We start from the raw sequence: 26,487 nt of genomic DNA, 5'->3' as shown, positions 1-26,487 counted from the left end.
CGTAACTGAAGCTCTCTCCGTCCGCCACCCGATCCCCCGTCGATCTGTCATTTACAGGTGTTCTGTTCCTGTAGCGATCGACAATGGCCGAAGCCATCCCCGCCAGTTTGCGCCAGGCGGACATCACGAGGTTCATCAACCGCGCAAACCAGCTTCGCTCCGTCAAGCCAGCTGTGACCTACTGGTGTACGTTTCCTTAAGCTCTTTGCTGGTGTTCTATCAACCAGTTACCTGACAGAAACCTCTCAGGCGAGTACTGGGTTGTCAATCAGATTCTCGCGAAACAGCTGCACAACACCGACGATGATTCCCTCGCCTACACCATGAACCTCATGGACCAGCTTGAGAAGACCAAGACGGAACGACCTGACGACGAGGCCATTATGGATGATGCCGTCGGCCAGGCCGTCGTCGAGCAGTTTGCGCAGCAAACCTTTGGTCGCGCCGAGCGCGTCATGAACGCCAATAAAGTGACTCGTCAAACTGCCGATACGTTTGACGCTGCTGCGACATTCTTCCAGCTCCTCAACATCTGGGGACAGCCCGATGCCGAGACTCAGAAGAAGATAAAGTTCGCACGATGGAACGCAGCGCGCATCCTCAAGGCCGTCAGAGAGGGCAACGATCCCAACGAGTCGAACCCCGCAGTTGAGCAGCCAGAGGCCGAGGTCGCCCTTCCAAGCCTCGACCCGAACGATCCTGATGTTCAACTCTTGACCGGCAACGACTCGTCAGCTTCAGCGCCGAGAGCTGCCACGGTCGAGGACGACCCTGATGCCGAGTTCTACAAGCAGCAGAGTGCTGCCCCTTCGGCCGCCAATGTCCCCATTCCCAAGTCGCCCAACGAGGTCGAGCTGCCGCCGTCGGCCGGTCCTGGTGTGCAGACGCCTGGTGGCTACTTCCCGCCGACGCAAGCACGTCCCGCTTCGGTGCTGAGCGAGGCCAGTGGAAATGAGGGCCCGTCTCTTCCCGATGTGCCGTCAGCGCCGGCGCAACGACCTGACCCGTCGTCCAATGTGCCATCTTTCAGATTCAGTCGCATTGTCTCTCCTCCGCCCGACCTGCCCCGGAGCCCGCCTCGCGAACCATCGCCGCCTTCGCCTCCCACAGCTCCGTACCAGGCGCCTCCTCCTCCGGCGCAGCCTTCGCCTCCCCCGCCTGCTGCCCCAGTGCAGTACCAGCCGCCACCGTCAGTACGGTCTGTCGGTCCACCTCCTGTCTATCGCGCTCCCGTCTCCGCCCCGGCACCTCTGCCAGTTGAGAATCTGCCGGTGGAACACGATGTACCGGGTGCGACCAAGCATGCGCGCTTTGCCATATCGGCTCTCAACTTTGAAGATGTCCCAACGGCAGTCAAGGAGCTTCGCGCTGCCCTGGCAGCGCTGGGGGCGAGACCTTGAGATGAAGTACTGGACCACGCGGCGGGATTAGCCTTTCGTCTTTAGCCACCCCTGTTGTTGAATCCAATACCCCTTGGCCAAGTCTCAAAAGTTGGCACAACGCGACTCGTGTATCTCGTTCGACCCTCGTTCTGCCTATACCGTACCACTGGACAGCATGTGCTGGATGCGCTGACTGGGACAGTTGCTCAATTATGCCGGCTTGCATTAATCTGCATGGATCTTGGTCATCGACGTCGCAGGTTTTAGGCTTTACTACTAATCACGCCGAGGATCCAAATCAAACGATCCGGCCAGACACGCAGACTGATCGGATTTGCGAGTCGGATTTAAAGGAATTCCAGACTTTCAGCAAAGCTAATGATTACTACCCAGGGGCACACGACTCAGCCGAACACACAGCTGTCCGTGACTCAGCGTATGGGCTGCAAGCTGCTCAACCCGGTACATCCGCATGCGGGGGTAGTGGGGATGTCGGTGTGCGGCCAGACTTTACGTCACCATCGATTGGAGAGCTCTGGTTGCCGAACGATAAGCTTTCGCGTCAATGCTTGAGGGCCAGGTATAAGACCCATGAGATCCAGATTTGCAAACGTAGGACTCTTTGGTGTCCAGCAACATCTTCCCGTCCAAGAAATTCTCTCGTCTCTTGTATTCTGTTGTGCACCAGCTTGATACCGAATCAATTCACACATTCCACAACCATGTCGTCCCTCCCCAAGACATACAAGGCCTGGGTCGTCGAGAAGGCGGGTGGTCCCATGGTCCTCAAGGACTTGGAACTGAAGCAGCCTGGCCCTAATCAAGTCCTCGTCAGAGTGCGCGCCTGTGGCGTTTGTCACTCGGACACGGGCATGTCATCCGGTGCCTTTGGCGATGTGTTCCCCCGTGTGCCCGGCCACGAGCTCGTTGGCGATGTGGTCGCTGTCGGTGAGGGTGTTACTCGGTTTTCTGGTGGCGAGCGCGTTGGTGGCCCCTGGCATGGCGGTAAGTTTACGTGAGCTGTCTCACAAGTCGCCTAACCACTGACGAGACGGTAGGCCATGATCTGGCATGCCGACAGTGCCAACGTGGACAGTTCCAGATGTGCGATCATGCAGCTATCAATGGCGTGACCCAAGACGGTGGCTATGCCGAGTATGCGCTTCTGCGCTCCGAGGCTGTTGTTCGAATTCCTAAGGAGCTCGACGTAGCCGAGGTTGCGCCCCTCCTGTGCGCCGGCGTCACTGTCTTCAACAGTATCCGCAAGATGCAGGTTGAGCAGGGCAACCTAGTTGCCGTCCAGGGCGTTGGCGGTCTGGGCCATCTGGCTGTCCAGTACGCCGTCAAGATGGGTTACAAGGTCGCCGTGCTGAGCTCGGGCTCGGCCAAGGAAGACTTTGCTAGGAAGCTCGGCGCGCACGAATACATTGACTCGAGCAAGGACGACCCCGTCAAGAAGCTGCAGGAGCTCGGCGGTGCCGCGCTCATTGTGGCCACGGCTCCTAACCCAAAGGCGATTTCCCCGCTGACAGCTGGTCTGCAGCCCGCTGGCAAGTTGTGCATCCTGGCGCCCGTGGGTGGGCTCGAGATCAACTCAATTGACCTCATCCTTGGTGGCAGGTCCGTGTGGGGATGGCCTGCAGGACATGCACTCGACTCGGAGGAGGCGATCGCATTTGCGAGCACTCACAACGTCAAGTGCATGGTTGAGAAGTTCCCCATGTCCCAGGCTCAGGAGGCGACGGACCACATGCTGCAGAACAAGGTGCGCTTCAGGAGTGTCCTTATGATTGATGAGTAGATTCTGGGCGAATACCCAATGAATGAAGTCATGGGAGTGTCGGGGAGCGGGCGTTGTTGTCTGGGTGGGTGATGGTTAGTTAAACCACGAAAATACCGAATCAAAAGAGCATCATGGCGTCATGAAAATCGTGCGTCATGCGCTCAACCTGAACCGAGCTACATTCGAAGCAACTTGTCGTATCTGCAGGACGTTTGACTGACAACAAGAGGCTCGCTACAGTTCCCCGCGACGGAGCCAAGAAGATACACCAATGGGGCGCCAATTGGCCATCTTTGCTCGGATCCGGCAACGTCGCAGTGCTGGTTCCTGGCCTGCATGAGGAGCTGATCGGCACCAGCCATACCACAGGAACCCCGCGCCGCGAGAGCGCTCCCTGAAGAACCGCTGGTTGAAGCCCTCTCCTCTCCTGCGCTATTGATCCTTCCATCTTGAAGCTGATGCAGCCGTCTGCCAGTCACTCTTTGCCGACGGATATTTGGATGCGGGCAGACAGCTCAGTGGCTACCGGCGCGCTGGTCCCCTCCGAGATGGACAGCGGTCGTGATGTGGTTGCGGCGGCGTTCGGGCCATCTCGGCGCGCTGACATGGGCCGCTGCGGGCACGTGGCAAGGATGATGATGTGCCATGTTGCTATGGTTCTGCGGAGTCAGACCCTTGCTTCCCTCCCCCGGATTTCGGGACATTCCCCTTGGACAACAAGCCGGGGACGACGTGGGGTTGTGGGTGTCCTTGGCCGGCCGGGATGCCTTGGCCGTCTTGACTGAATAAAGCTGAGCTCATATCGCCCCCAAATGGTACGACAGACAAGGCGACCAGCTGTCCAACACTTGACGAAGTTGACGAAAGATGGTAACACTTAGGAGTACGTTCTGGCTCATGCTGCCTATCGCGGCGCTCGGCCAGATCGACAGGCAAGTCCAAGCCCGGGAACATCTCTGCCCACGGCCGGCCGCTCTAACACAAACAGGCATCGCATCGTGAGCGATAACAATATTGTGCGGACGAAACTGATCAACAATGAGACGACACCTCTTCAGGTCGGAAACGGCAACTTTGCCTTTGGCGTAGACACGACTGGCATGCAGACGTATCTGCCGTTCAACACCATGTCGGTGTGGGCGTGGCACAACGATACCGAGCCCAGTGGCGGGTGTGTTTGCCCCTTTGAGAACATGATGATGACCAAAGAAGCTGAACGAGCAACCTCCCCAGGAATAAAATATCAGACTACACCGGCGTGCCGATGGAGACCCACGGCCGTAATGTCTCTTATGATATACCGGACCCCAAGCTCCCCGACGTCTCGCAGTGGCTCATCAGCAACCCTAACAGAGTCAACCTCGGCCGGATCGGCCTCCGCTACAGGAACGCCACGCTGTCGGCGGCCCGCATCTCAGACACGCGGCAGGAGCTCGACCTCTGGAGCGGCGTCATCACCTCCACGTTCACCGTCGACGGCCGCCCGGTCAAAGTCGTCACGCAGGGCGACTTTGACTCGGACGCCGTCGTCTTCGATATCGACTCGGAGCTGATCCAGTCCGGAGACCTGACGGTCGAGCTCGACTTTCCGTACCCGCCGATCCACTCGACAAAGTACAAGTACGAGGTCTTTGTCGGCGTCTACGACTTTCCGGCCAACCACACGACGAGACTGACGCGCAGCTGCGAGGCGAACACGGCGCACATTTACCACGAGATGCAGGCGACGAGATACAGCGTCAACCTCCGCTGGCCGGACATGAGTCCGCTTTCCCTGCAGAAGGTCGAACCAGAGGGTTCAACGGCCATCACGGCGCACAGGTATACCCTAGCACCTGCGTCCGGAAGGGAGGAACAGAAGCCATCTTCGCTCTCGTTCACGGCGCACTTCTCTCCGCGAAAACGCCTGCCAGATCCGCCGGAGACGATCAGGGCGCGCAACACGGATGGATGGCACGAGTACTGGGATCAGGGCGGCTTCGTTGACCTGACCGCCTCGACGAACCCAAACGCAACGGAGCTGCAGCGGCGCATCATTACTTCGCAGTATCACGTTCGCGTCAATAGCGCTGCAAAAGGCGAGTCGCCTCAGGAGAGTGGACTCATGAACAACGGGTGGTACGGTATGTGCACTCATCTACAATCATCCACACTCGTAGAAGAGAGAGTTGGTGGGCGCATGCTTACGCTTTGCAGGCAAGTTTCACATGGAGATGGTGGTCTGGCATAACGCACATTGGGTTTCGTGGGGTCGTGAAGAGCATTTCCACAACATTTTCCCTGCCCTTTATGAAAAGCTGCTACCGACCTCTTTTGCCCGGGCCAAGCTCATGGGCTGGGAAGGCGCTCGATGGCCCAAGATGACGGACACGATGACAGGGCGGAGCTCACCAGGCCTCATCAACGCTCTTCTGCTATGGCAGCAAGTATGTCACAATCGTGTACAGCTCGGAAGAGAACCATCTGACAAATGAACAGCCACACCCAATGTACATGGCGATGCTGGCGTATAAGACCAAGCCAACCCAGGAGACCCTTGAACGGTGGGATCCGATACTCGAGGCGACTGCCGACTACATGGCGTCATACGCCTGGTACAACGAGTCGTCTGGAAATTACGACCTCGGCCCTCCGTGAGTTTGTTCGTCACGTCCTACAAGTCATGACTAACGACGTGCAGCTCTTTCGGTGTCACGGAAAACACTCCACCCGAGGACACCCTGAACCTTGCCTATGAGCTTGCGTACTGGCGCTACGGCCTCGATGTCGCACGCGAGTGGAAGAAAAGGCTGGCTCGGCCTGTTCCCGAGCAATGGACGACCGTCGCTTCCAAGTTGTCAAAACCCCCGCAGGTCGACGGCCTGTACGCCGTGTACGAAGGCGTCAACTCGACGTGGTGGCAGGATCCTAAACTGAACGGAGATCCACGGAGTCTCATCATGATGCAGGGCATCCTGCCCAACACGCCGGCGGTAAATGAGGAGGTCGGACGACGCACGGCAGATAAGGTGTGGGAGGTCTGGACTGACCAGAAAATACGGGGCTGGGGGAGACCGATCCTAGCGATCAACTCGGCGAGAGTCGGGAACCCAGAGCGTGCTATTTATCACTTGACGGCGTATGATTATTGGAAGTTTGACGATGCTGGTAAGTGCCATCATGGCTGAGGGAGGGCTGAGGGACTCGGTTGCTAACGGAATGTGCGCGATGTAGGCTTCGCCATTCGAGGCGGTGACGGCGGGACGCCGCCCCCTTTTATGCCCGGGAACGCCGGGTTTCTCTTGGCCGGTCAGTTACCATTTGTTTTCAGTTTGGTGTCGATTTTGTCTCGTAGTTGGCTGACGATTGACTTGCAGTTGCGTACATGGCTGAGGGATGGGAGGGATCATCCAGTGACGCTCCAGGCTTCCCTAAGAAAGGCGGCTGGGTGGTCAAGCACGAGGGCCTTCGCAAGGCTTTGTGAGGGTGTCTGATTTGATTTATTGGCCGTTGAGAATGTATGAATAGGTAATCATAGCTTCTCGAACATGGAATGGAGACCTGCAGAAATCACGGCTGCGGTTTTTCGCATCCGAGCACGTTACATCGTGCTCTGCTGGGAATGATTCGTGGACAGGGCGTTGAATCGTCCTTCGCATCGTTGTCACCTAGCTTCTGGAAGTCGATGCAACACCAATAAGCCATTGGAGAGGATGTGACTTGGATAATGCGACTGGGCATAAAATGGTTGTTGTGGGAGGTTCGACTGAGCGAGAGAGTCGCAGTCAATCTTTGGTTGAGGGCCCAGGCCCATGGTTCGATTCACCTGCTGAGCAAATGTTGGGTTCGCGAGCTTGGGTCGCCCTGTCTCAGCCACCAAGCCGTTTTGGATGCTGATCTGCGTTTCAATGGTCTTGTGGGATGAGAAAGAGAGGCTGAAATCCAGCGCACAGCCGTGAGAACTTTGTCTCTTGCGCCCTTGAACGCGTTGCTGCTCAATGGTCAGTAGGCTGGTCAACCCCTCGAACCGTTTCATGCATGACGGGACATTTCTGAGGTATATTTGAGTCAGCTACAATCGACTGCGACCTCAAGATCTAGATGCGAGTCAAGGGCGCTGATCTCAAGTGCCGATAGACCCAGGCGCCACCTAAAGAGAGTTGCGCACAAACTTGGGTTGGACTGCGATCGGTGGTGGTGGGCGTTGACGCCTCGCAGGGCCTGTCGTCATGTCGGCTGCCCCGATACCCTAGTCGGAATGGCTCTGAGCTCGTTTGGGTCTTATGGAAGGGCTGCATGCGCGCTCTACGTCAATGGAGCTCCCTTTAGCAACGGACGTTGCCAGGCCGGGTTGGTCCAGGCCGCTGGCGACGGCATGGGTGCGCGTAGGGCGTTGGAATGTTGCTGGGTGATGAGTTCATCTCGATGAGCTCTTTGGGCTGGTGCCTGGCTGCGGCAAGCACGTTTCTCAGGATGCAGGTGTCTCTGCTGTTCGTGTCTTAGTCTGCCTGTCTGCTGAGCTTCCATAGGACGAGGACCATCTTGACAGCCCGAGGTCGGCTGGAGATGGGTTGCAGAGGTTGCAGAGGTTGCAGAGGTTGCATGGACGCCTGTCCGGCTGCAGATGGCTGCATATGGTGGAGGCTGACTTTCGTCCCAGCATCTGGTTCGAGGACACACCGGCGGCCGGCAGACCCCCAACAGAACGCACTGTCATGATCGTCAGGTGCACCTGGGCGCCCGTGGTTTTGAGTTTAAGCCATGTGCTAGTGACTTGTTTCTCGAGGCAGTCACATCTGCGCCCGCCCTGCATCTGAGGAAAGCACAAACGGCGGTACGAAAATGGGAGACCAGGCAAGAAGGGCCCCGCCGTCCCTTCTGTCTGTTTAAGACAGTCCCTTCCCTGCGATTGCGCCCGCAACCGGCATCGGCGCTCCTCCATCTCATCCCTCGTTCACCGCACGTCACTTGTCAATGATCACCAACTTGTTGAGATGAAGAAGATGCTCTTCGCGTGCATCTTCTTCCACTCTTGCGCCATCGCGTTTTCTCCTCCCGCTGGACGCCTGTGAAACCAAACGGCTGCCAGGCCGCACTGATTGATCAACGGGCCGTGGCCCCGACACGGTACTCGGAGCCAGCCAACCACCATGTTCGACGTTGATCATGGCATCGTCAGCAACTCGACTCGCGACCTCAACGCCGCCTTCCCCATTGTCATCTTCATCACCATAGCTCTCTACAATGCCGTCGAACTCGCCTGCATCATCTTCTTCACCTTTAAGAAGCGCAATGGCCTGTATTTCTGGAGCTTTTGCGTCGCCACCTTTGGTCTCGTGCCCTACTCCGTCGGTTTCCTGCTGAAGGGCCTGGGCATCAACACGCGGCTCATCTATCTCTATGTCACCATGATCGTTATCGGCTGGTCCTTTCTTGTCACTGGCCAGTCGGTTGTCTTGTACTCGCGGCTGCACCTCGTCGACCGCGACCCGAGACACCTGCGCTTTGTTCTCGCCATGGTCATCACAAACGCCATCATTTGCCATATTCCCGTGTCTATCCTCATCTACGGCGCCAACTCATCGGACCCGGAAGGATTTCTGTTGGTCTATTCTGTTTATGAGAAGATTCAGATTACCATTTTCTTCCTCCAGGAGCTCATTATATCCATCATGTACATTGTGGCCACGACCAAGCTCTTCCGCGACTCGACCCTGCACGCCAAATCTGCCCGCAAGCGGATGCTCTGGCATCTCATCCTTGTCAACATCGTCGTTATTCTGCTAGACATAACCATCCTAGGCTTGGAGTACGCTGGCTATTACGAACTGCAGACTGCTTACAAGGCACTTGTCTACTCGATCAAGCTCAAGCTCGAGTTCAATATCCTTAACGGCCTCATAGATCTTTCAGGTGGTCGCATGGGCACGTCTTCCGGGCAGAACGACTACATCTTCGACGGCAGCCAGCGCGTGCCCGCCTGCTTTGACAGTCTGCCTGCTATGGCCATGGACACCATCGAGGTCGGCGGCACGTTGCAGGACGAACTTGCTAGAAAGGGAGCCATTGCGAACCCTGAAATTGGCCGGCGGTACTCTGCCCACGTCCAGACTGGCCGCGAACCTACAGACGAGGCAAGGAGCGGCACGGCCGACGGCATATTGATCATGAAAACGACTGAGGTCAATATTGTGCGTGATAGCGAGATTGAGAGGCAGATGAAATGTCTGAGGCGAATATCGACGACCTCGCTGCCTAGGACTGGCAGCTTAGAAATGGCGACAACGCTCGAGCCAGGGGCAGGATCGGCTTCGTCGTCGGAGATCGGGTTTGCGAAGAATGGCGCATAGTGTGGTAACGGTAATGAATCTAATGATACCCTCCTCCGTTTTTCTACGTCACTCGTCCTTGGCTCATGATGTGAATGCTTACAGACTCTACTATCATGTAGGGCTCAGTAGTGAAGCGTCCTGTTTATCTCGTTGATCAACGGCTTGCCCTCGGACCAGCGCTCCAGGTTCTGTTCAAAGATAGCCAGCGCACGATCCCAGTAGGCCGTGCTCCGACCGCTGACGTGCGGCGTAAGGAAGACGTTCGGTGCCTTCCATAGCGGGTGGTCCGCCGGCAGCGGCTCCGGGTCCGTGACATCGAGAGCCGCCCCTCGAATCTTGCCTTGCTCAAGCGCCGCCACGAGGGCCTCCTGATCAATAAGCTTGCCGCGCGCAATGTTGGACACGAATGTCTTCTTCTTGGACAAGATGTCGAACTGCTTTGCCCCAAGGATCCCGTCCGTCTCCTTCGTCAGCGGCAGACCTACGACGAGGAGGTCAAGGTCCTGCGCAAGAAAGGCGTTGACGGATTCGACGTCGGCGCCGTGGAACCAGCGCGCCGGCAGCACGCCTTCTGGGTCACCCGTGCCAGGGACCCAGTAGCTGTCGTCCTTCCGGGAGGCCGGGTCCGCGCGCTCGCTGCGCGTGTAGGCGTACACTTCCATGCCCAGGGCCTGCGCAACGCGGCCGCACTGCCGGCCGATGGCGCCGTAGCCGAGAACACCCCTAGTCATCGGGAGGGGGTCAGTCATGCGCACAGTTCGCGAGGTGGGGGAGCGGGGGGGGGGGGGGGGCGCGACAAAGGCGGGGCGGGCACGACTTACATGCGGAGGCCGACAGAGTCCTCGACGGGGTAAGCGAGACGGTTGGCCCACGAGGCCTCGCGCTGGCTGTCATGGTAGTGCAGGAAGCGGTGTTGGTGGGACAGCCACGTTCCGATGACCCATTCCGCTATTTGCGGGCTGCCACGGCCGGGTCAGTCGACGACTTGATGTACCCCGGGGGAAAGGGGGGGGGGGGGGGGGCTTGAAGGAATCAAGAGGACGTACGGGTGGACGCCGTTGGCCGAGCAAAAAACGACGTCCGGATTCAGATACAGGGCGTGGTCGAGCCACCGGTCCGCGCCGGCGGAGGAGAGCTGCACGAAGCGCACGTTGGGGATGAGCTCGGCGCGCGGCGTCAGCCAGCTCGAGTAGATGGTGATGCCCTTCCACAGCGCGGCGGGGATCTCGTCCGGCGTCGTCAGCGCCCCCGAGCTCGTGCAGTCGACCCAGCGGATCTCGATGCCCGGGTAGCGCGACTCGATGCGGCTGATCCAGTCTTGCTTCGGCGGCGAGGCCACGAGCAGGAGGATCTTGTCGCTGCTGAGGGCCGTTGGGCCCTTTGCTGGGCTCATCGTGGGCACGTCGTGGGCACGCCTACTGAGGGGTCGTGTTTTGGTGATGCACTCTTCGTTGGCGAGAGGCGTGGGGTCTAGTTCAGAGTGAGAATAAATGAGTGCTGTTGACGTGTGGTTGAGCGAGATGTATTGCAGCAACATTCACTCAAGATACAAGTTGTCCAAGGTATGAGTTTGGAACGATGACAGCATTTCGACAATGTGTTGCTCATCGGCAGGATTGATGCGGGATTGGAGGGCAAACGTGGAGTAGCGCTGATAAGCGTCACTGGGTGGAGGAGACATGACAATGCTAGCCGATGTCGGCGTGCGGATCTCATACGCCCTGTGTGAGAAAGGCCGTGAGGTTGGATGCAGCAGAAATGCGTCTAGATCCATGACATGCCCGGTGCGCGTGCTGGGTGCCGTGGCCTGCTGATTCTGGAAGGATCTTGAAGCGGTGTGCAAGTCTATCAGTGGCCGTGCTGGATCGTGCCGGATCGTGCCGTAACGTGCTAGGTATCTAGGTAGCGCACCGGCCGGCATGCACGTCGAAGAATTGAGGGAGCGAGGAAATAGCCCTGACTCGAGATACGATTGAGGGAGCTTTGCTCATGCTATGGAGGATCTCGCATCCTCGAGCGTCGGCCTCCCAGGGCGGAACGGCTCAACCAGCCTACATGACAGCGCCCCCTGGGAGAGGCACACTTCCTGCTCGAGAAAGGAGACTAAACCACGCCGTTTTCCAAAACGGATTTCCATGTTGCCAGAACCCTTGCCTGCTTCCATTTCCTGTCGTCGACTCCCCTCCTCAGGACGTGCCGACGGCAGCATCGGCGGGCGTGTGCCTGGGCATCTACACAGATGCGACATCATCATGATGCGTCACGCCTTTGCGAATAGAAGACGTGGTTGGATCCAACACTGCGCATCTGAGCAGCCAGGTCTCTGACCCGCTGCGCACCTATGGTCCAGTGCTACCTCCAGCCGAGTGACGAGCCGCCGAAGATCGACGCCATGCGGAGAGATAACGCACCATGGGTGTTGGGCTTTCGTTGCTGTCGTCAGGGTCATGGGTATGGGAGGTGCCGAATATCTTTGAAAACACGGCCTCATTGTCTCATGGTCGTACAAAAACAACCGGATGCCGACAGGTTCAGGATGGATGACTGTCCGTCCACCAGCCCTGGGGCGTCGTGCGGCCCGGCTGGTCATGGCCAGGCCAAGACGAAGGGCAGGGCATCACTGCTCGCGGTAAGATGGGTGATGTTTACCACGCTGGCCATCCTTTCGCGCCCGCAACGAAGGAAAAGAGACAACCTGATGGCGGCACTGGCAGCCCAGGAGGAACCATGTTGACCAAGATTTGACCCAAGATCAAACGCTGGCGGTTGCCAGCATGTCGACTTCTTCAGTTGTCAATCTCCGAGGCGGGACGCAGTGGCGGCGTCGGGGAGGCAGCAGCAACGACAACAGGTTCCGTCGTCGCGAGGACAATGGCTGACGTGGGGGCCGCCGGTGACTGGGCGGCGACGTCGTGCGAAGTGGTGGCTGAGACGGCATGTGTCGAAACGGCATCTGCTTCTGGCGACAAACCCGCCGGTGCCGCCAGACGCTCGTCCTCCTTGTCATCGTGCCAGACATCCGGATCAGGTACCTTGCCTTGGTCGGGGATTGACTCATTGGGCTCATCGATTGCTGTGTCAGCCTTGTGGTCGTGGTCGTGATCATGGTCATGGCCGTCATGCACCGTCTCCGCCGAGGGGTGATGCTCCATCTCATTCGAGTCATGATGAGGGGGTGTCTGGCCTGCGGCACCATCGGCAGGAGGAGGAGGAGGAGGAGGAAGCTTGTTGCTGGCGGCCTGTTTGTGCTGGTTCGCAAAGTGCTCTGGCGACAATTCTGTGTCGGTGGTGGATCCCAGGTACGGTCCGGCAGCCAGCTGAGAGTTGCCCAAGAACAAGAAGACGATGACGATGAAGACGGTGACGACGAGGAGGCGGGTCGACCGGGTCTGCGCTGTGCCGCTGAGGACTGAAAAGGCTGGCATGATGGAGTCTTGTTGGTGTTGGTTTGAAGCAGATGTGTGAGGACGTGTTGAGAAGGGGCAAGGAGGAGCTTTGTTTGATAGATGGTCGCGTGACGAGCATACAATTTTCTTCTCCTGTCGTGGTCTGTGATCCACGCTCGTGGGGGGGGGGGGGGGGGCGACATGGGCAATCCTGCCATGATGGAGCGGCAAGAGCGGGTCCATGCGGGGGGGCCGCTTCCCAGCCCCCGCCAGGACTAGGCAGCCAGGAAATCTGGGGTTGGGCCAGCCAGAGCAAGCCTGAGCCTTTGCGCGTTCAGGCATGGTACGCCATCACGTGTGCCCTCGCACAGCTGTGTGCCCAGCTGCTGTCCAGTGCTGGCGGCTGCTGACCTAGGCAAACCACGCCCCACAAGATGCCGAGGCATCGCCCTATACCAAGGTCAGGTAGGTACCGTGGAGAGGACGAGTTCGGCAGCTTCACTGCATTTTCTATAGTTGACTTTCGCTACTTTCTCTTCATGCGAGCACGTATACTCAGGTTCCATTTGTTCGCTGTGTTGCTGCCACCATGGTCCACGAATCCTTCGACGAGGTCATGAACCTCATCGAACTGCCAGGGTCTACCTCCTCACCCACCAAGGACCCTTCATCGCCAGTTCGATATGCGGGTCTTTACCCGGCATGGGTACTTGGTGACGAGATTGAGGGTTACACTCCCATGAGACAGGCGTACGGTGGACATGTCTACACCCAGTCATCATTGGCGGCCGTCCGCGCACTGGAGGCCGCCAGGAAAGCCGCTTCGCCAGCGCAACCGACCCCTGACATGCTCGGCATACATGTGAGTTGAGCATCGACGACCCTCCGGTCAACGAAATGCAAGCTCATGTGGTCTGCAGTCCATACAAGGGGTATTCGCTGCCAACGTCATCTCCGATCGCCCCATCATCTACGAAGCCAAGCCCGTCTTCATGAGACGGACATTCAGCTCCATTCTCGTCACGGCACGCCAGCCCCTCGAGCCCACCCCCGCAGGAGAGTCCACAGTATTCACCAGAGAAGACGCCGACGCGCCGCTCGGCGATGTCTGCTTCAGCTGCCTCTGCACCTTCAAGTTGCCGGAACCGGCATCCATCGACTCCCAAGGGACGTCACCGCACGCCCGCTACGCCGCGCTCCTCCGCTCCCGACCCCCGCACACCTGGCCGCATTCGCCCCAGGTCGACCTCGACCTCGTCCGGACGTACTTCCCCGGCGCGGGACCCGGCAACTTTCCGATCCTCGACATGAAAAAGGTCGACATGGCGGCGATCAACGAGGGCAAGCCCCTGCAGGCCAGGCGCGAGCTGATCCTCTACCGTCTGCGGGCGCCGCTGCCCGCCAGCGCGCCCAACCACCACATCCTGGCGCACGTCTACGAGTCGGACCGCAACGGCATCCTCATGCTGGCCAACCATGCCGGTCTCGGCATGGCCCTCGCCGCCGGCGCGAGCCTGACCTACTCGTACTTTGTCCACGTCAACCCGGAGCAGGCCGTCATGAAGTACGGCGCCCAAGAGGACGAGAGCGTTTGGTGGATCCAGGAGACCTTCTTCCCTCGTGTCGCGAACGGCCGCGGCACCTTGATGATCAAGACGTGGAGTCCCGAGGGGCTTCACGTGGCGACGGGCTACCAGGATGGTTTCATAAAGGGCTTCAAGGACGTGAACGAGAAGCTGTAGTTTCTGGGACCTGCATGGAAGGCGTGGTCGCCGCCATGTCTCGTGGGAGCTAGTCGTTGTTTCTGCTTCAAGTTCTCGGCCATTCAGTTGACGAGCCCCCTCGAGATGCTCCACTTGCTGATGAGGCATAGATGTTGTGTCTTAGGTTTGTTGGAGGTAAGCTAAGCATAGATCATAATACATGGACTTCATGTTGTAGACTCTGTGAACGCTCGTCAGCATCATTCATAACCTTTCAGAGCGCCACATGGCCGCGGCTCGATACATAACAGCGCAATCCTCATTGGAAAAACCCCGACAGCGAAGGCGCAGAACTTTTCATCGAAACCAACTCAGCCACCGAGACAGACTCTGTCGCTGCCGAGGTGATCCAATTCGACCGCGCGGTGTAGCGAGAAGCCATCTCGTCCATTTGGGCCGATCGGATCTTTGGCCGTGAGCGTCATCCGGTGGAGAAGAAGAACCTTCATAACTTCAATCCATACGCGATGAACTGAAGCACCCAACGAGCTCAACAGGATGTCGACAATCGCGATGGCGTCCCGACGCTCATAAACCGTGATGATGATCGAGCCATGCTAATGTGCGACCTGAGAAACACGTCTTCCGACATTCCGAGATCACGGCTACAGAAAGCACGGTGTTCCGCTTGGTAAGCAGCATCAGGTGAAGGTACTCAACAAACAAACTGAAGCTTCACGTCTGCTAGCTCACGCTGGCCCAGCATCTGGATCTACCCCAAGACATGCCATGCTGCCGAGTGATTTTTCTCCCTACTACCATTCACATCAGTATCGCACCTCAGCTCAGTTGTGGCTGTCGACAATTCCGAGACTATGAAACAGAGCGTTGGCCGCCGGCACCGAGACTAGTCCCGAGTCATGTTCACACCTGGCCATCGTCGCGAAACCTTATTCCAGGGCCCTCACCTGATCCATCACTGCCGGAAATCCACCACAACATCCACCATTCCGTCGCGGCAGCACGGCTTTTCGTGACCCCGTACATCCAACATCACATCAGTCTTCACAAGCTCTTCACAACCCAGTATGAAGCGCACAAGAGGCGCCTCACCAGACGCAGACGACATCCACGTGAGTGATACTCTCCGTTCTCGTTGCTCGTGTGTGCGGGCGCTCTCTGTCACACAGACATGACCTCTGACATATCATCGTCCTGTACAGCTGCGAAGGGAGAGGGGCCGTAAAGCCCAGCAGGCCTTCCGACAACGACAGATCACAGCCATCAATGAATTGCGCGCCAGCAATGAGGCCATGCAGGCCGCCATCGCGAAGGTGTCGCAGGTCGCGTCCAAGCTGGGGAGCGCCGAGCTCGACCGCGCCGTGCGCGATGCTGTGAGCATCGCCGGGCTGGAGCGACAAGCTCCAGTGAGCCTTGACGCAGGCAAGGCACCATCACCACCGCCACCGGGACCTTCGTCGGAGCCACAGTTTCCAAGTACGCACGCGCCCTCATCGTCATCACAACAGAGTGAGAGCGCGTTCCCACCAGAGGTGGCGCCTTCGCAATCGCAATGCACGCCCCATCTCACCGTCTCACAGCCGGCGGCATCGCTCCTCGCTTCTCGCACACCAGTGCCGCCATCGCACCTGTCGCCCCCATCCGTCCCCCTGGACACGCCAGCAGACGGGCCCCTCCCCGCCTACGCATCCGGCCGCATGTCGCCCGGCTTCGGCTACGGCCTCTGGCTCGCGCCCGCGGCGTCGCGGCAGCGCGACCCGCCCATCGACATTGCGCCGTACCTCGCCATCGACAAGACGAGCTTCGCGAGCGTCGTCTACTGGACGGGCATGATGTGGGGCACGCGCCTGCTCGAGGCGGCCATGCGCGGCGACAGCGCCGAGGCCGAGGAGACGTGCCGGTTCTCGTTTGGCGCGCTCCGCGACATGGGCGGCAGCGACGAGCAGATCCTGCACGGCATGCGCGCGCGGCTGTCTTTCCGCCGCCGCGGCTACGTCGAGGCCGACCACCCTGGCTACGACCCCGACAAGGGCGCCCGCGTGCAGGCCCTCATGCTGAGCCACAGCACGGCCAAGGGTCTGCGGCTCGACAAGTTCCTGCGGCCCGCCGCCGTCGAGCTGGCGTTCCGGCGGCGGCTCGGGCCCGAGTACGCCGTCATCGAACAGGGGCTCAAGGGCTTGGGGTCGGCCGAGGAGGTCATGCGGGTGAGGGCGCTTGTGCAGCTCATGGTCAAGACGTCCAGGTGCCTAGGAGACGGGCCACGGTGGGACATTGATCGTGTCGCCACGATTCTTGAGACGTGGGCCGCCGGGAACAGCGACTCGCCGCGATCGTAAGGCTTGGGAGGGATATCAAGCCCAGTCTGGCAGAAGATGACACTGACTAACTGATGGATGAAGCGACTTTATATTCTTTTTTTTTTCTCCTTTCATTTCACATTCTGTTGAATACAGCCACGAAATATTGGGCATCCACTACTATGTGAGGGAGAATACTGTCAACATGACAAGACGCAATAGTAAGGGCTCGCTGAGGAGTGTAAAATAGGACAGCAAAGATTTCCGCTTGACCGGAACGCCAAACTCACACACCCTGTCTCTCTCCCGCCAGTTCTCGATCAGAGAACATCTGATCCACTCTACTTCGGGATGAGCCACGCTGTCTCCGTGTCTGCCACATCCTCCCGAATCGTCTTGCTGAACTTCAACCAGCAGTACGCAGCGTTGGTGCCCTGACGGCCACCGTACCCCCATACGACGCCGAGGCAGCTGCCAGCCGCACCCTGAGGGCTGATGTACTGCGAGGCGCACAGCATGAGGCAATCCTCCATACGTGTCATCGGTATATGGCCGATATCGTTGCCAGCAAAGTTGACGCCGCAGAGCCGCTCGAAGACGAGATCCGTGCCGGGGACCGTGTACTCGGTGCCGTTGACACCAGGGCAGCCGGGATCCGTGACGCCAAGACCGGATGACGCTTGCGTCGGGATCGGAATGGCCGTGAAATCGGTCGCAGACGCCGTCGAGGTTGCGCTTCTGGTTGTTGCGGCCGATTCTGAGGCCGAAGCCGAGACCGCGGCAGTTGTGGTCGTTGCTGGTCCTGATGCAGTCGTGGCCCTGGCGCGTCGTCAATATTTTACTCGACTTTTTCTTGAGTCTTCAATATTCGGGGCCTACTCACGCTCCAGAGCCTGCGCTCCCGTTACCGTTGCTGTTCTGCGAGGCCAGGATGCCTGCCGCCACCGCTGCACCGATAAGTCCGGCGGCCAGAACGGCAGACAGCACAATCAACCAAAAGGTCGTTTTCCTGAGGCCGCAAATGCGGCCTTCACTGCTGGTAGGCGTGGCTGGTGGAGGCGAGTGGCTATGCTGAGGATAGCCCGCGTGAGACTGATGCTGCTGGTGATGATCCTGGATGGCTTCGGCCTTTGCGGCTGCTGTGGCATCAGGGTAGTCTGTTGTTGCCATGAGGCCGCTTTGTTGATAGTCAGAGGTCGCCATGAGACCAGAGTTGTACTGCTGCTGCTGGTGCTGCTGATGCTGGCCGTCGCTATATTGAGACGGGTAGCTGTAGGCCGTTGAGGTGCCATCGACCCCTGTGCTTGCAGGCGAGTATCCGGTCGCCATGATGAGTGAGTGGCAGTTCGATTTGCTGTTCGAGCCGATTATGGAGGTGACATGAAGCTATGGTCCGGCCCAACGCGTCACGAAGGTGGGAAAGACAGGCAGACCTGAGTAAGAGGGACAGGGTCGCACAGCAAATGGAGAATTGGGACTTCTGCAGAGGATATAACGTGAAGACGGCCGCAATCTCCTGAGAGGGCAAGCAAATACGACGATCCAGAGGGCCCTGTCCAGTGCCCATTGACCACACGCCCCCCCTGGTTCACAGCTTCGGGCTAGAGCTGCAGCATCGCGAAACCCCCTGTTCGGGGGAAGGATGGGATCGCGACGACCCGCAGGCCTCACGCGCTTGTGGTCCAGTAAAGGCGACGGTATGCCGAGCAAGCCAGGAGCTGAGCGTCAGAAGGCGGCAAGCAAGCTTTTTGGGGGCCGGGGTCGGTCAATGTCAGCGTCGGGCCATGCCACTTAGGACGGGGAGCAAGCGAGGCAGCGCGAGCCAAGCCGGCTGGGCAAAGAGCAGAATCATCGCGAGGTCCGCTGGTAATGCCCGCGATATAAAGATGTGCGACATTCACGTCGTTCATCGTCACCCTATCGTACTGCTTGACTGAGCAACGAAGACAACCCAAGTCAGTGATACACAAGGGAAGCGAGAGGCTTCGATGCCTTCACACGTGAGGCGCAAGATCGGCGACAGTCTTGACGCAGCGCCTTGCTGTGTTCGACACATAGTGCATGCACCTGCCTTGGAAAGCTTGTTCTAATTCTGTAGACGCGATATTGTGGTGGGCGAGTTGATAGGCTCCGCTGAGGGGCGCTGCACAGCTGCTGGGGCTGGTACACATCACCTCTCACTTCATCTCCCCGCGCCAACATCTCAGCCCTAAGACGGCTTGGATGGCTCGCTTGCCCTGGACGTGTTGAGAGCTTGGGACCATATTCGACCGTTGCATTGATCAGGGGGGTCAAGTTCAAGAAGGACTCGAGCCGAGATGAAACCGCCCATTCTGGGCCGAGCGACGCCCCCTGGTGTTCAATGAGCGAAATCCCTGTAACGTCCTTGTGCTTCATCCCGAAGGATTCGAACACAGCCCCCCTACACATGGGCTCCCAAGGTCGGGGCCAGCGCGGCAACGAGGACGTCCAATCGTGTGGCCGAAGCTAGAGGGATCCTCCTGGGTGCGACTCGCTGGCTGCATGTCGGCTTCCAAATCATTGCTTGGGCATCTTCGTGCCCGTTTGCCACCTCATTCACCACACCCGTACCTGCCAATGCTGCGCTCAAAGCAGAGAGTCGATGTCAGCATGCTCCTTGAAGAGGTTGACGAGCGGCAGGAACAAGTTCTCGCCAGCGTCTTCCAAGTGGCGCATGTCGTCCCACGACTTCCAGAACCAAGCGCTGCATTTCTCCGGCTCCATGGCCTAAACAAGGGGCGCCAAACCGGTCAGCGGTCAATCTCCAAAGCACGGGAGGCCCTCTCACCCCCCAGCCGTTGAGAACGCAGGGGGGGAGAGAGAACTGGGCTGACAAGGATGGTAGATGAAGAGAGGTGGAACAAACCTCAGGCTGCGCTGTCGCATCCTCCATCTCGCACTTGACGAAAATGGTTATGTAGTGTTTGCCCTGGTCGGCAAAGACATCGTTGGTCACGGCAGCGACCTTGACGCCGCGCACGCGCAGGCCCGTTTCCTCGAGTACCTCGCGCTCGGCACAGGCGAAGAAAGACTCGCCATACTCAAGGTGGCCGCCCGGCAGCTGCCACGTGCCGGCGCCGTGGCTGCCCTGCCGCTTGCCGCTGACGATCTGGCCCTGGGCGTTGGCGATGATGGCTGCCACGCCGACACGGGGGTTCGGTGATGTAGTCGTCGACATGTTGCGAAGTTGCGTAGAGTGTTTGGATCTGGGGGTCGGTGTCGGTAGTCCGGCGGTATGAGGTGTTTGGTCAATTGCGGAATAGTCAAAGCTGAGGCGACTTGAGTTCTTGATGCTTGATGAAGCAAACGGCCCAAGAAACAGGAGTCTATGTCCTTTTCTTATAAATTCAAGCTGGACAAGGCGCAGTGAAGCAAAGACACAAAGTAGAGAAAGGACGTCGAGACCGCGTTGGTTCCTGTAGGTTGGGGCCTTCGTTGGAAGGCGCAGTGGTCGAGGCCGACGTCGAAGTCGCGGCTGCCATACAGCGAGGTGCTCCTTCTTCACCCACGTCACCTGGGCGCGCCTTCCTTTGAGTCATCCACCATACAATTCAGTTGGGTGGGCCCAGTAGCACAAGGCACTTCGGCAGGCTCCTCCCACGTTACACATGCCCAGGATTACCTCTTCTGGTGGCGGCAGGAGGCCTTGTTGTTCGGCCTTGCAGTTCGGCCCTGTACGTTCCACGCGCCCACAAAACAGATGCACCACCACCACAAACAGAAAATCCACGTCATCACATATCGCCATAATATATACACATCACGGGTATCATCTGCACTCATTGACATCCCCCAACACATGACCCATCCATCTAGAGGCCTCCCCATCGCCCGCTTGCTGGCAGCTGGGAACTCGTCGGCTTTTCCAGCCCCTTCAAAGACTCCTGCCAGTTCTGCCAGTTGATGTCCTCAACGTCCATATTCACATCAAGCTCGTCCGTGCCGACCATGTCGTTCAACCCATCCATACCCGCTCCTTCAAACAGCGTGTCCATCGAGGTGTACGGATCTGGCCAGAGCCACGTTGGCGGCGCTTGATTTGCGCCATGCTCGAAGCTCCGGCCCCCCTGCGGCGGCGGCTGCTGCTGCTGCTGCTGTGACGGTTCGCCTTGCAGCACGGCCGTCTGCTCGCTCATTGTCCTGTTCGCAACCGCTAGGGCCGTGTCGATGGTTGCGCCGTGCTGCATTGTGCCATAAGCTGGTGCACTTGGCAAGGCATCCCCGTTGGTCATCCCGATCGCCAGCATGTCCTCGGCACTCAATCGGCCCTGGTACGCATAACGCCACAGCTCGATGGGGTTCACTACTCCGCTAAGCAGCTTGTCGACGAAATCCCCTTCCAATCCAGGTTGGATTTCATCTTGCTGTGAGGCTGACACATTTGGCTGTGGCACGGCGCCGGCCGCTGGAAACACAAAATCGAGCCGCTGCTCGTCCTGCGTTAGCAGAGGTTCAAATGGAGGCAGAGAGCCGGCCAGATTCTCTCCTCGAACCATCTTGCGCCATCGGCCGCGAAGCTGTGAAGCCCTGGCCTCCATCCCCGGCACAGAGCCGAGTCGCTCAGGCAAGGAGTTGAGCCTGTCTTCGACATCGAGATGGTGGGCGGCCTCCGGATCATTTCGCAGGCGCTGAATCTCTGCCTGCCTGTGTCGTCTGGCATTGAGATAAAGCTTCTTCACCGGCAGTGACACGGCCGTGTGGTCAGCAGCCTTGGCTGCTTCGATGGGATGGCTTTCGTACCCCAAAATGCTCGCTGCCTCCCATGCTCGCTCAGACGTGGGCGTCCACGGCCGCCGAGCCATCTCGAGCAACATGTACGCAATGGCATGCCACTGCCGGTATGTCTGGAAAAGCCAGCGCCACTGCCTACATCGCGGGTCTGTATTCAGTATGTGGTTATACTCAACGACCTCAATTGTCGAGACGAAGAGCCGCGTGCGAATCGCGAATGACAGCTCAGGCCCCGTGCCAGGAAAGAGACAAGGCTGGTATATGATAAGGCCAATCTTGGCCGCAATGACACGTGCAATCATGGCAGCCATCCAGAATAATGGGTCGTTGTCGGCAAGGCACCGCCGCAGAAACTTCTCCTCGATACGGTCGTATACGTCCACAAGCATGCGCTCGCGATTTTCCAGGCTTGCCGTAACGTCAGTAGGATCAATGGGTCCCATTTCTGTCACAGTCACATGCAGCTGCCGCGCGAGCGAGCAAATTTCGTAACGGACGAGGCTGACAGCAGTATCTGTCCTGCCTTCGCGGGGTGTTGGCATGACGGTGGCGGATGGGTCAAGGTCTGTGTCGTTGATGCTCGTCGGTAGCTCCGTATCGAAGGAACCGTCCCTGATCATCATGTCTGTTCCGAGCTCCTCCGCGGAACGTAGGTCAATGGTGCAGATGGCCCACCAGAGCCGGCGCCTCATCTCAACTTCGAAAGGAGGCAGCCCGAGTTGTAGGCCGTCACGATGGATGCCCATACCCTGCGCCATCCGGATCGCAAGACCCGTCAGTGTCCAGCAGAATCTCGTATCATCGTGTCGTCTGACTATCGTCAGGAACAGAGTGAATGCTTGCAGCACAACCATGTCAGAAGTGTTGAGAAAATTGGCCCTCGCTAGCGCTTGTTCGAGGGCAAACCGGAACTGGGATAGGAGGTGAGGTCTTGATGAGCCGAAGTTCGTTTGCACCTGGGTTCGAGTCAGGTCTTGCCAAAGTCTCGGCGACAGCATGTAAGCTTACCTCCTCGTCTTCCATTGAGATAATGGCAGAAAAGTAAATGGCGAAAATAAGAGCCTCATTCGCTGGGCTCAGGCTGTCGGGGCTTTTCCTCATATTGCGCAACAACTCCTCCATCGACGGTACGTGCAAGATTTTGACCAATGGCTCGACGTTCTCCTTGTACACTTGCCATAGGAAGGGAATCTGAGACGGCAGAGGATGAAGGCGTCGTAGGTCAACGTCTGCTGAGCGGTAACCGAGAATGAAGCCATGGTGATCAGTCGAAGGCTCAACAGGTTGCTGCGGAGAGTGGTCGGGCGTCTCATCGTCTTCGGAATCGTCGTCATCGTGACTCAACGAGTGCATCTCAGCACGAAGTTCGTCCAGCTTGGTATCATGTCAGCCATGCCACGACGATGCCACACAACCGCAACCCACCTCATCATTCAGCTTGGACCAGAACGCACTGCTCACGTATCGGTTTGTTCTGCCCTGGTCATGAAGGACCAAGCGTCCGAGCTGCTTCGTGACGCTCGCCGACTGCTTCCGCTCCAACCCCTGCGCAGCTTCGCTATCAGCCTCGGCGCCTCGGCGCGCCACGACCTCTCGCATGGACGGAACGGCGCTGGTGCCGTTCGCCGAGGAGGGAGACCCGGCGCTGCCCGATCCGGCGCATGCCGCCGCGGCGTTCATATCTTGTTGCGCCAGCGCTGCTGTTCCCGGCGACGCGCCAGCACTGAGAGGTCTAGGCTCGCTGCTCGCGGTTTCCACCTCGATCTGCCCGCTGAGGTCCTCGACGATACCCTCGAGCTTTCGCAGGCGCCTCATGAGCTCAACTTCTCGCTCACTGGAGCCCTTGGACGGGGCGTTTGGGTCGCGGGGCTTGGGTCGCCGCGGCGCGCGGCCGGGCGCGGGGAAGACGCACTGCGCGGATGCGCGTCGGCAATTGGAGCACGGCATTTGTTTGTCGCATCGGACCTTGCGACGGCGGCAGGTCACGCAGCTTCGGGGGTTCAGCAACGGCGCTCCGGAGGAGGTCAGGGCGACGGCCTGTTCGGGGGAGAAGGTTGTGGTGCCATGGCGCGAGAGGGCACCTGACGGTGGTTCGGCGGCTTCCGCTGACGGCTCCATCGCCTGCGAGGAATCCGGGGATCCCATGGTGATCGCGCACAGCGTGAGATGGCGGCCTCTGAAGTCGGGCGTGCCTGGCGCGTCGTGTGGTGGGTTTTGGTCCTCGATTCGGCGGGGTCGTTTTTCTTACGAGGTATCGATGAAGGCGTCAACTGTAGGTGTCGCATCCGACGCATCGCATTCGGGGACAGCGAGAGCCAGGTGCCGCGGTCGAACGTTCAACATCGGGCATCAGTTGCCGCAGGAATCGCTTCCTCTGTGCGGCGGTGTCTGTGTTGCCGTGATTCTTAGTTGGATGTTGCGGATGTGGGTTGAAGAATCGCAGGAGGGAAGTTGGAGTCAACCTGTCGATTGATCCAGCGATCCGCAATCAGGGCGCGGGGTGGGGGGTAAGCACAGCTCAACAGCTCAACGAAGCCGAGCATGGGGCGGCTGACATCATCAGCTTGGGCTGCTCTACCTTTTGCTGGCCTCGCGTTCATCCAGGCTCGCTCCAAGGCCTCAATGCCCGAGTCATTCTGCACTGTTCGAGGTTAGGGATAAGAGGGTCTTCCACTTGGTTTCTTTCTTCTTGCTGATAAAGTATCCAAGGATAGCCCGAGACTGACTACTGCGTGCATTGCTCTCTGCTGTCCTCGGTCTGCATGGATGGCCTAGGGATCCAGATCGCCGACTTCAGGAGAAGCTTCATTACAGCTTTCAGTGTCTCCGTCGCCTCCCTTGCGGGCTACGCATGGCGCAGACCTCACTCGCAAAGGGTGAATAGCCGTGCCTCAGGTGTCATTAGCATTGAACTTTTGTTCCCCTTGTGTCCGTTTCAGTATCCTTTGTCTCCATGCGATGCGATGCGACGAAAATGGCGGTTGAACTCATCGCAGAGCACCCACCACCACCATCACCACTACCAGGTATCTGTTACCTGCAGACACAACTGGCCGCGTCTCGTCTGTTTCCTTGGGCTCACGTCTTGATGCTGGTCTCCCCTGCTAGACTGTTGGAAAGTAGCCCTGGGACAATAGGAAAGAGGCACGTCCCCTCTCTGCGTATCACGCGCTGCTGTGAAGTTTAGCATTTCCTGATCGGCCACAGTCCATCCGTCCACCCCTTCACGCTCCATTATCCGAATTTCAGTCGACCCGCCGCTCAATCACAAATAAGCTTCGCGCGCGCCATCAAGATTCAACACGAGGCCGGCCGCCCCTCGGTTAAGCGGGTGCCGGAGTCAAGGCATTCATCTGTCTGGGTCTGTCCAGGTGAGTGCAACATGCACGTCTCCCACAGATCAACGCGCGTGTGGAAGATCGGAGATCTCTTGACCAGACGCATGGCCATCTGGGGTTGCGAGGGCACACGAGGCCCTCTTTTGATCCTACCCCATATCCCCAAGTCTCGGCAGAACTAGTGATGATCCATATTCCCCCTGCCCTGTGGAATGCAATGGTGCTTGAACACCGGCCCGCTCCGCACCGATCCAGGTACAGATTTGGACATCATGCAGGAATACGTGGAATCCTCAGGGCGCGAATTGAGCTTTGACCTGCAGAAAGAAGCACGCTGTCTCATCCACTCCAGATGTCCATCACGATGTCCAGCCGCTGCTCGTCTTAGTAACATAGATCAAGGCTCCATACCCAAGTGCACAAACAGGCACACAGCATCTCAGTTGTTTCTGTCGCAATACTGTGGAATGGGTTAAGCCCGTCATGATATCATCCTTCAGCGATCAATCAGGCCTGGACATACCAGTCACTGATCACAACCTAGCACATCCAGCATGTGCTATGGACAGCTGCAAGTCCACTTATCATGCTCAGCCACTGAGTCTTGTAGATATTCAAAGGAATATATATAGTCGGTTGAGCTCACAAACTTGAGACGAATTCTTGTTTCCACCCATCATCAGCTCCTCACCCTTCTCTACAAGCCTCTCTCACGTTACCAAGTCGCTCGGCTCCAGAGTCTCCTTCAAAAACGCAACCATGCAGTTCAAGCTTCTCACCATCGCTACCGCCTTCGCCGGCCTCGTCGCCGCCCAGAAGAGCGAGCTGACCCCTCAGACCGTTGTCAAGAGCATCGAGGCCGTCACCGATCTGTCGCAGGATGCCAACAACATCCTGACCGACCTGAGCTTAACCAACCTCTTCTCCGTGATCCCCGTAAGTTACTGCAAACTCCGACGGGCCCTTCGCACGAATAATGTTTTATCTGACCCGTCTCGCAGAGAGCCCTCGAAAACGTCCGTGAGATCGCTGGCGCCGTCCGCACCGACATCACCATGATCGCCGAGGCCGACAAGTCCAAGCCCTTCCCGGCGGACGGACAGAACCAGGTGTGCGAGGTGTTCCGCGACTTTGTCCGCGTCCACCAGGCTCTTCTCAACACCATCATTGGCAAGAGCAGCATCTTCTCCGGCACCCCATTCACCGCTCCCATCACCCAGGTCCTCCGCACCATCGAGGGCGGCGTCGACAAGCTCGCTTTCGGCATCATCGACCTCGTCCCCACCTGCAAGAAGGGTCTCGAGAGTGACAAGAAGGACCTTGATGCTTCTTTCAAGAAGACCTTCGAGGCGCTCTAAGAAGTTTCGCCTCACATGTCCCTGGCGCAAGGTCTTCGTTGCATCCCGACGAAGCCTCACCCTCGATGCATACGCCAGAAGCCTGTCACAGACACGCCCCTCGACAGCAAAGCAAGATTCTGGAAGGCGGTCCAGTTTCTGAGGGACGAATACATG

The 26,487-nt window shown here is 58.4% G+C and overlaps 12 protein-coding genes across 12 annotated transcripts; 7 read left to right on the top strand and 5 right to left on the bottom strand.

Annotated features, from left to right (window-relative positions):
* Nucleotides 1-83: 83 nt before the first annotated feature.
* Nucleotides 84-1,400, top strand: D7B24_000234 (uncharacterized protein; the record flags this gene model as incomplete). Its single annotated transcript, XM_028634495.1, has 2 exons — nt 84-186; nt 250-1,400. 2 exons carry the CDS (start codon nt 84-86, stop codon nt 1,398-1,400), a joined length of 1,254 nt encoding a protein of 417 aa, XP_028498197.1.
* A 704-nt stretch (nt 1,401-2,104) lies between these two features.
* D7B24_000233 (uncharacterized protein) lies at nt 2,105-3,183 on the top strand (the record flags this gene model as incomplete). Its single annotated transcript, XM_028634494.1, has 2 exons — nt 2,105-2,387; nt 2,441-3,183. The coding sequence occupies 2 exons, from the start codon at nt 2,105-2,107 to the stop codon at nt 3,181-3,183; spliced, it is 1,026 nt and encodes a 341-aa protein (XP_028498196.1).
* Nucleotides 3,184-3,977: 794 nt separating this feature from the next.
* Nucleotides 3,978-6,628, top strand: D7B24_000232 (uncharacterized protein; the record flags this gene model as incomplete). Its single annotated transcript, XM_028634493.1, has 8 exons — nt 3,978-3,980; nt 4,047-4,336; nt 4,399-5,288; nt 5,362-5,591; nt 5,644-5,798; nt 5,846-6,312; nt 6,379-6,453; nt 6,522-6,628. The coding sequence occupies 8 exons, from the start codon at nt 3,978-3,980 to the stop codon at nt 6,626-6,628; spliced, it is 2,217 nt and encodes a 738-aa protein (XP_028498195.1).
* Nucleotides 6,629-8,294: 1,666 nt separating this feature from the next.
* D7B24_000231 (uncharacterized protein) lies at nt 8,295-9,494 on the top strand (the record flags this gene model as incomplete). Its single annotated transcript, XM_028634492.1, has 1 exon — nt 8,295-9,494. The coding sequence occupies one exon, from the start codon at nt 8,295-8,297 to the stop codon at nt 9,492-9,494; it is 1,200 nt and encodes a 399-aa protein (XP_028498194.1).
* A 104-nt stretch (nt 9,495-9,598) lies between these two features.
* On the bottom strand, nt 9,599-10,869 carry D7B24_000230 (uncharacterized protein; the record flags this gene model as incomplete). Its single annotated transcript, XM_028634491.1, has 3 exons — nt 9,599-10,199; nt 10,298-10,435; nt 10,523-10,869. The coding sequence occupies 3 exons, from the start codon at nt 10,867-10,869 to the stop codon at nt 9,599-9,601; spliced, it is 1,086 nt and encodes a 361-aa protein (XP_028498193.1).
* A 1,393-nt stretch (nt 10,870-12,262) lies between these two features.
* Nucleotides 12,263-12,901, bottom strand: D7B24_000229 (uncharacterized protein; the record flags this gene model as incomplete). The annotated part of the gene is made up of 1 exon (XM_028634490.1): nt 12,263-12,901. The coding sequence occupies one exon, from the start codon at nt 12,899-12,901 to the stop codon at nt 12,263-12,265; it is 639 nt and encodes a 212-aa protein (XP_028498192.1).
* A 550-nt stretch (nt 12,902-13,451) lies between these two features.
* On the top strand, nt 13,452-14,604 carry D7B24_000228 (uncharacterized protein; the record flags this gene model as incomplete). The annotated part of the gene is made up of 2 exons (XM_028634489.1): nt 13,452-13,724; nt 13,783-14,604. The coding sequence occupies 2 exons, from the start codon at nt 13,452-13,454 to the stop codon at nt 14,602-14,604; spliced, it is 1,095 nt and encodes a 364-aa protein (XP_028498191.1).
* A 1,049-nt stretch (nt 14,605-15,653) lies between these two features.
* Nucleotides 15,654-16,922, top strand: D7B24_000227 (uncharacterized protein; the record flags this gene model as incomplete). The annotated part of the gene is made up of 2 exons (XM_028634488.1): nt 15,654-15,698; nt 15,789-16,922. The coding sequence occupies 2 exons, from the start codon at nt 15,654-15,656 to the stop codon at nt 16,920-16,922; spliced, it is 1,179 nt and encodes a 392-aa protein (XP_028498190.1).
* Nucleotides 16,923-17,224: 302 nt separating this feature from the next.
* D7B24_000226 (uncharacterized protein) lies at nt 17,225-18,212 on the bottom strand (the record flags this gene model as incomplete). Its single annotated transcript, XM_028634487.1, has 2 exons — nt 17,225-17,702; nt 17,767-18,212. 2 exons carry the CDS (start codon nt 18,210-18,212, stop codon nt 17,225-17,227), a joined length of 924 nt encoding a protein of 307 aa, XP_028498189.1.
* A 1,278-nt stretch (nt 18,213-19,490) lies between these two features.
* D7B24_000225 (uncharacterized protein) lies at nt 19,491-20,082 on the bottom strand (the record flags this gene model as incomplete). Its single annotated transcript, XM_028634486.1, has 2 exons — nt 19,491-19,631; nt 19,771-20,082. The coding sequence occupies 2 exons, from the start codon at nt 20,080-20,082 to the stop codon at nt 19,491-19,493; spliced, it is 453 nt and encodes a 150-aa protein (XP_028498188.1).
* Nucleotides 20,083-20,716: 634 nt separating this feature from the next.
* D7B24_000224 (uncharacterized protein) lies at nt 20,717-23,780 on the bottom strand (the record flags this gene model as incomplete). Its single annotated transcript, XM_028634485.1, has 3 exons — nt 20,717-22,591; nt 22,644-23,009; nt 23,061-23,780. 3 exons carry the CDS (start codon nt 23,778-23,780, stop codon nt 20,717-20,719), a joined length of 2,961 nt encoding a protein of 986 aa, XP_028498187.1.
* A 1,952-nt stretch (nt 23,781-25,732) lies between these two features.
* On the top strand, nt 25,733-26,331 carry D7B24_000223 (uncharacterized protein; the record flags this gene model as incomplete). The annotated part of the gene is made up of 2 exons (XM_028634484.1): nt 25,733-25,909; nt 25,975-26,331. 2 exons carry the CDS (start codon nt 25,733-25,735, stop codon nt 26,329-26,331), a joined length of 534 nt encoding a protein of 177 aa, XP_028498186.1.
* Nucleotides 26,332-26,487: the final 156 nt, after the last annotated feature.

This window comes from Verticillium nonalfalfae (genome assembly GCF_003724135.2).
Source record: "Verticillium nonalfalfae strain VnAa140/NRRL 66861 chromosome Unknown scaffold_10, whole genome shotgun sequence".
Classification (NCBI taxonomy): Eukaryota; Fungi; Ascomycota; class Sordariomycetes; order Glomerellales; family Plectosphaerellaceae; genus Verticillium; species Verticillium nonalfalfae.
This window is presented reverse-complemented; position numbering and strand designations above follow the sequence as displayed.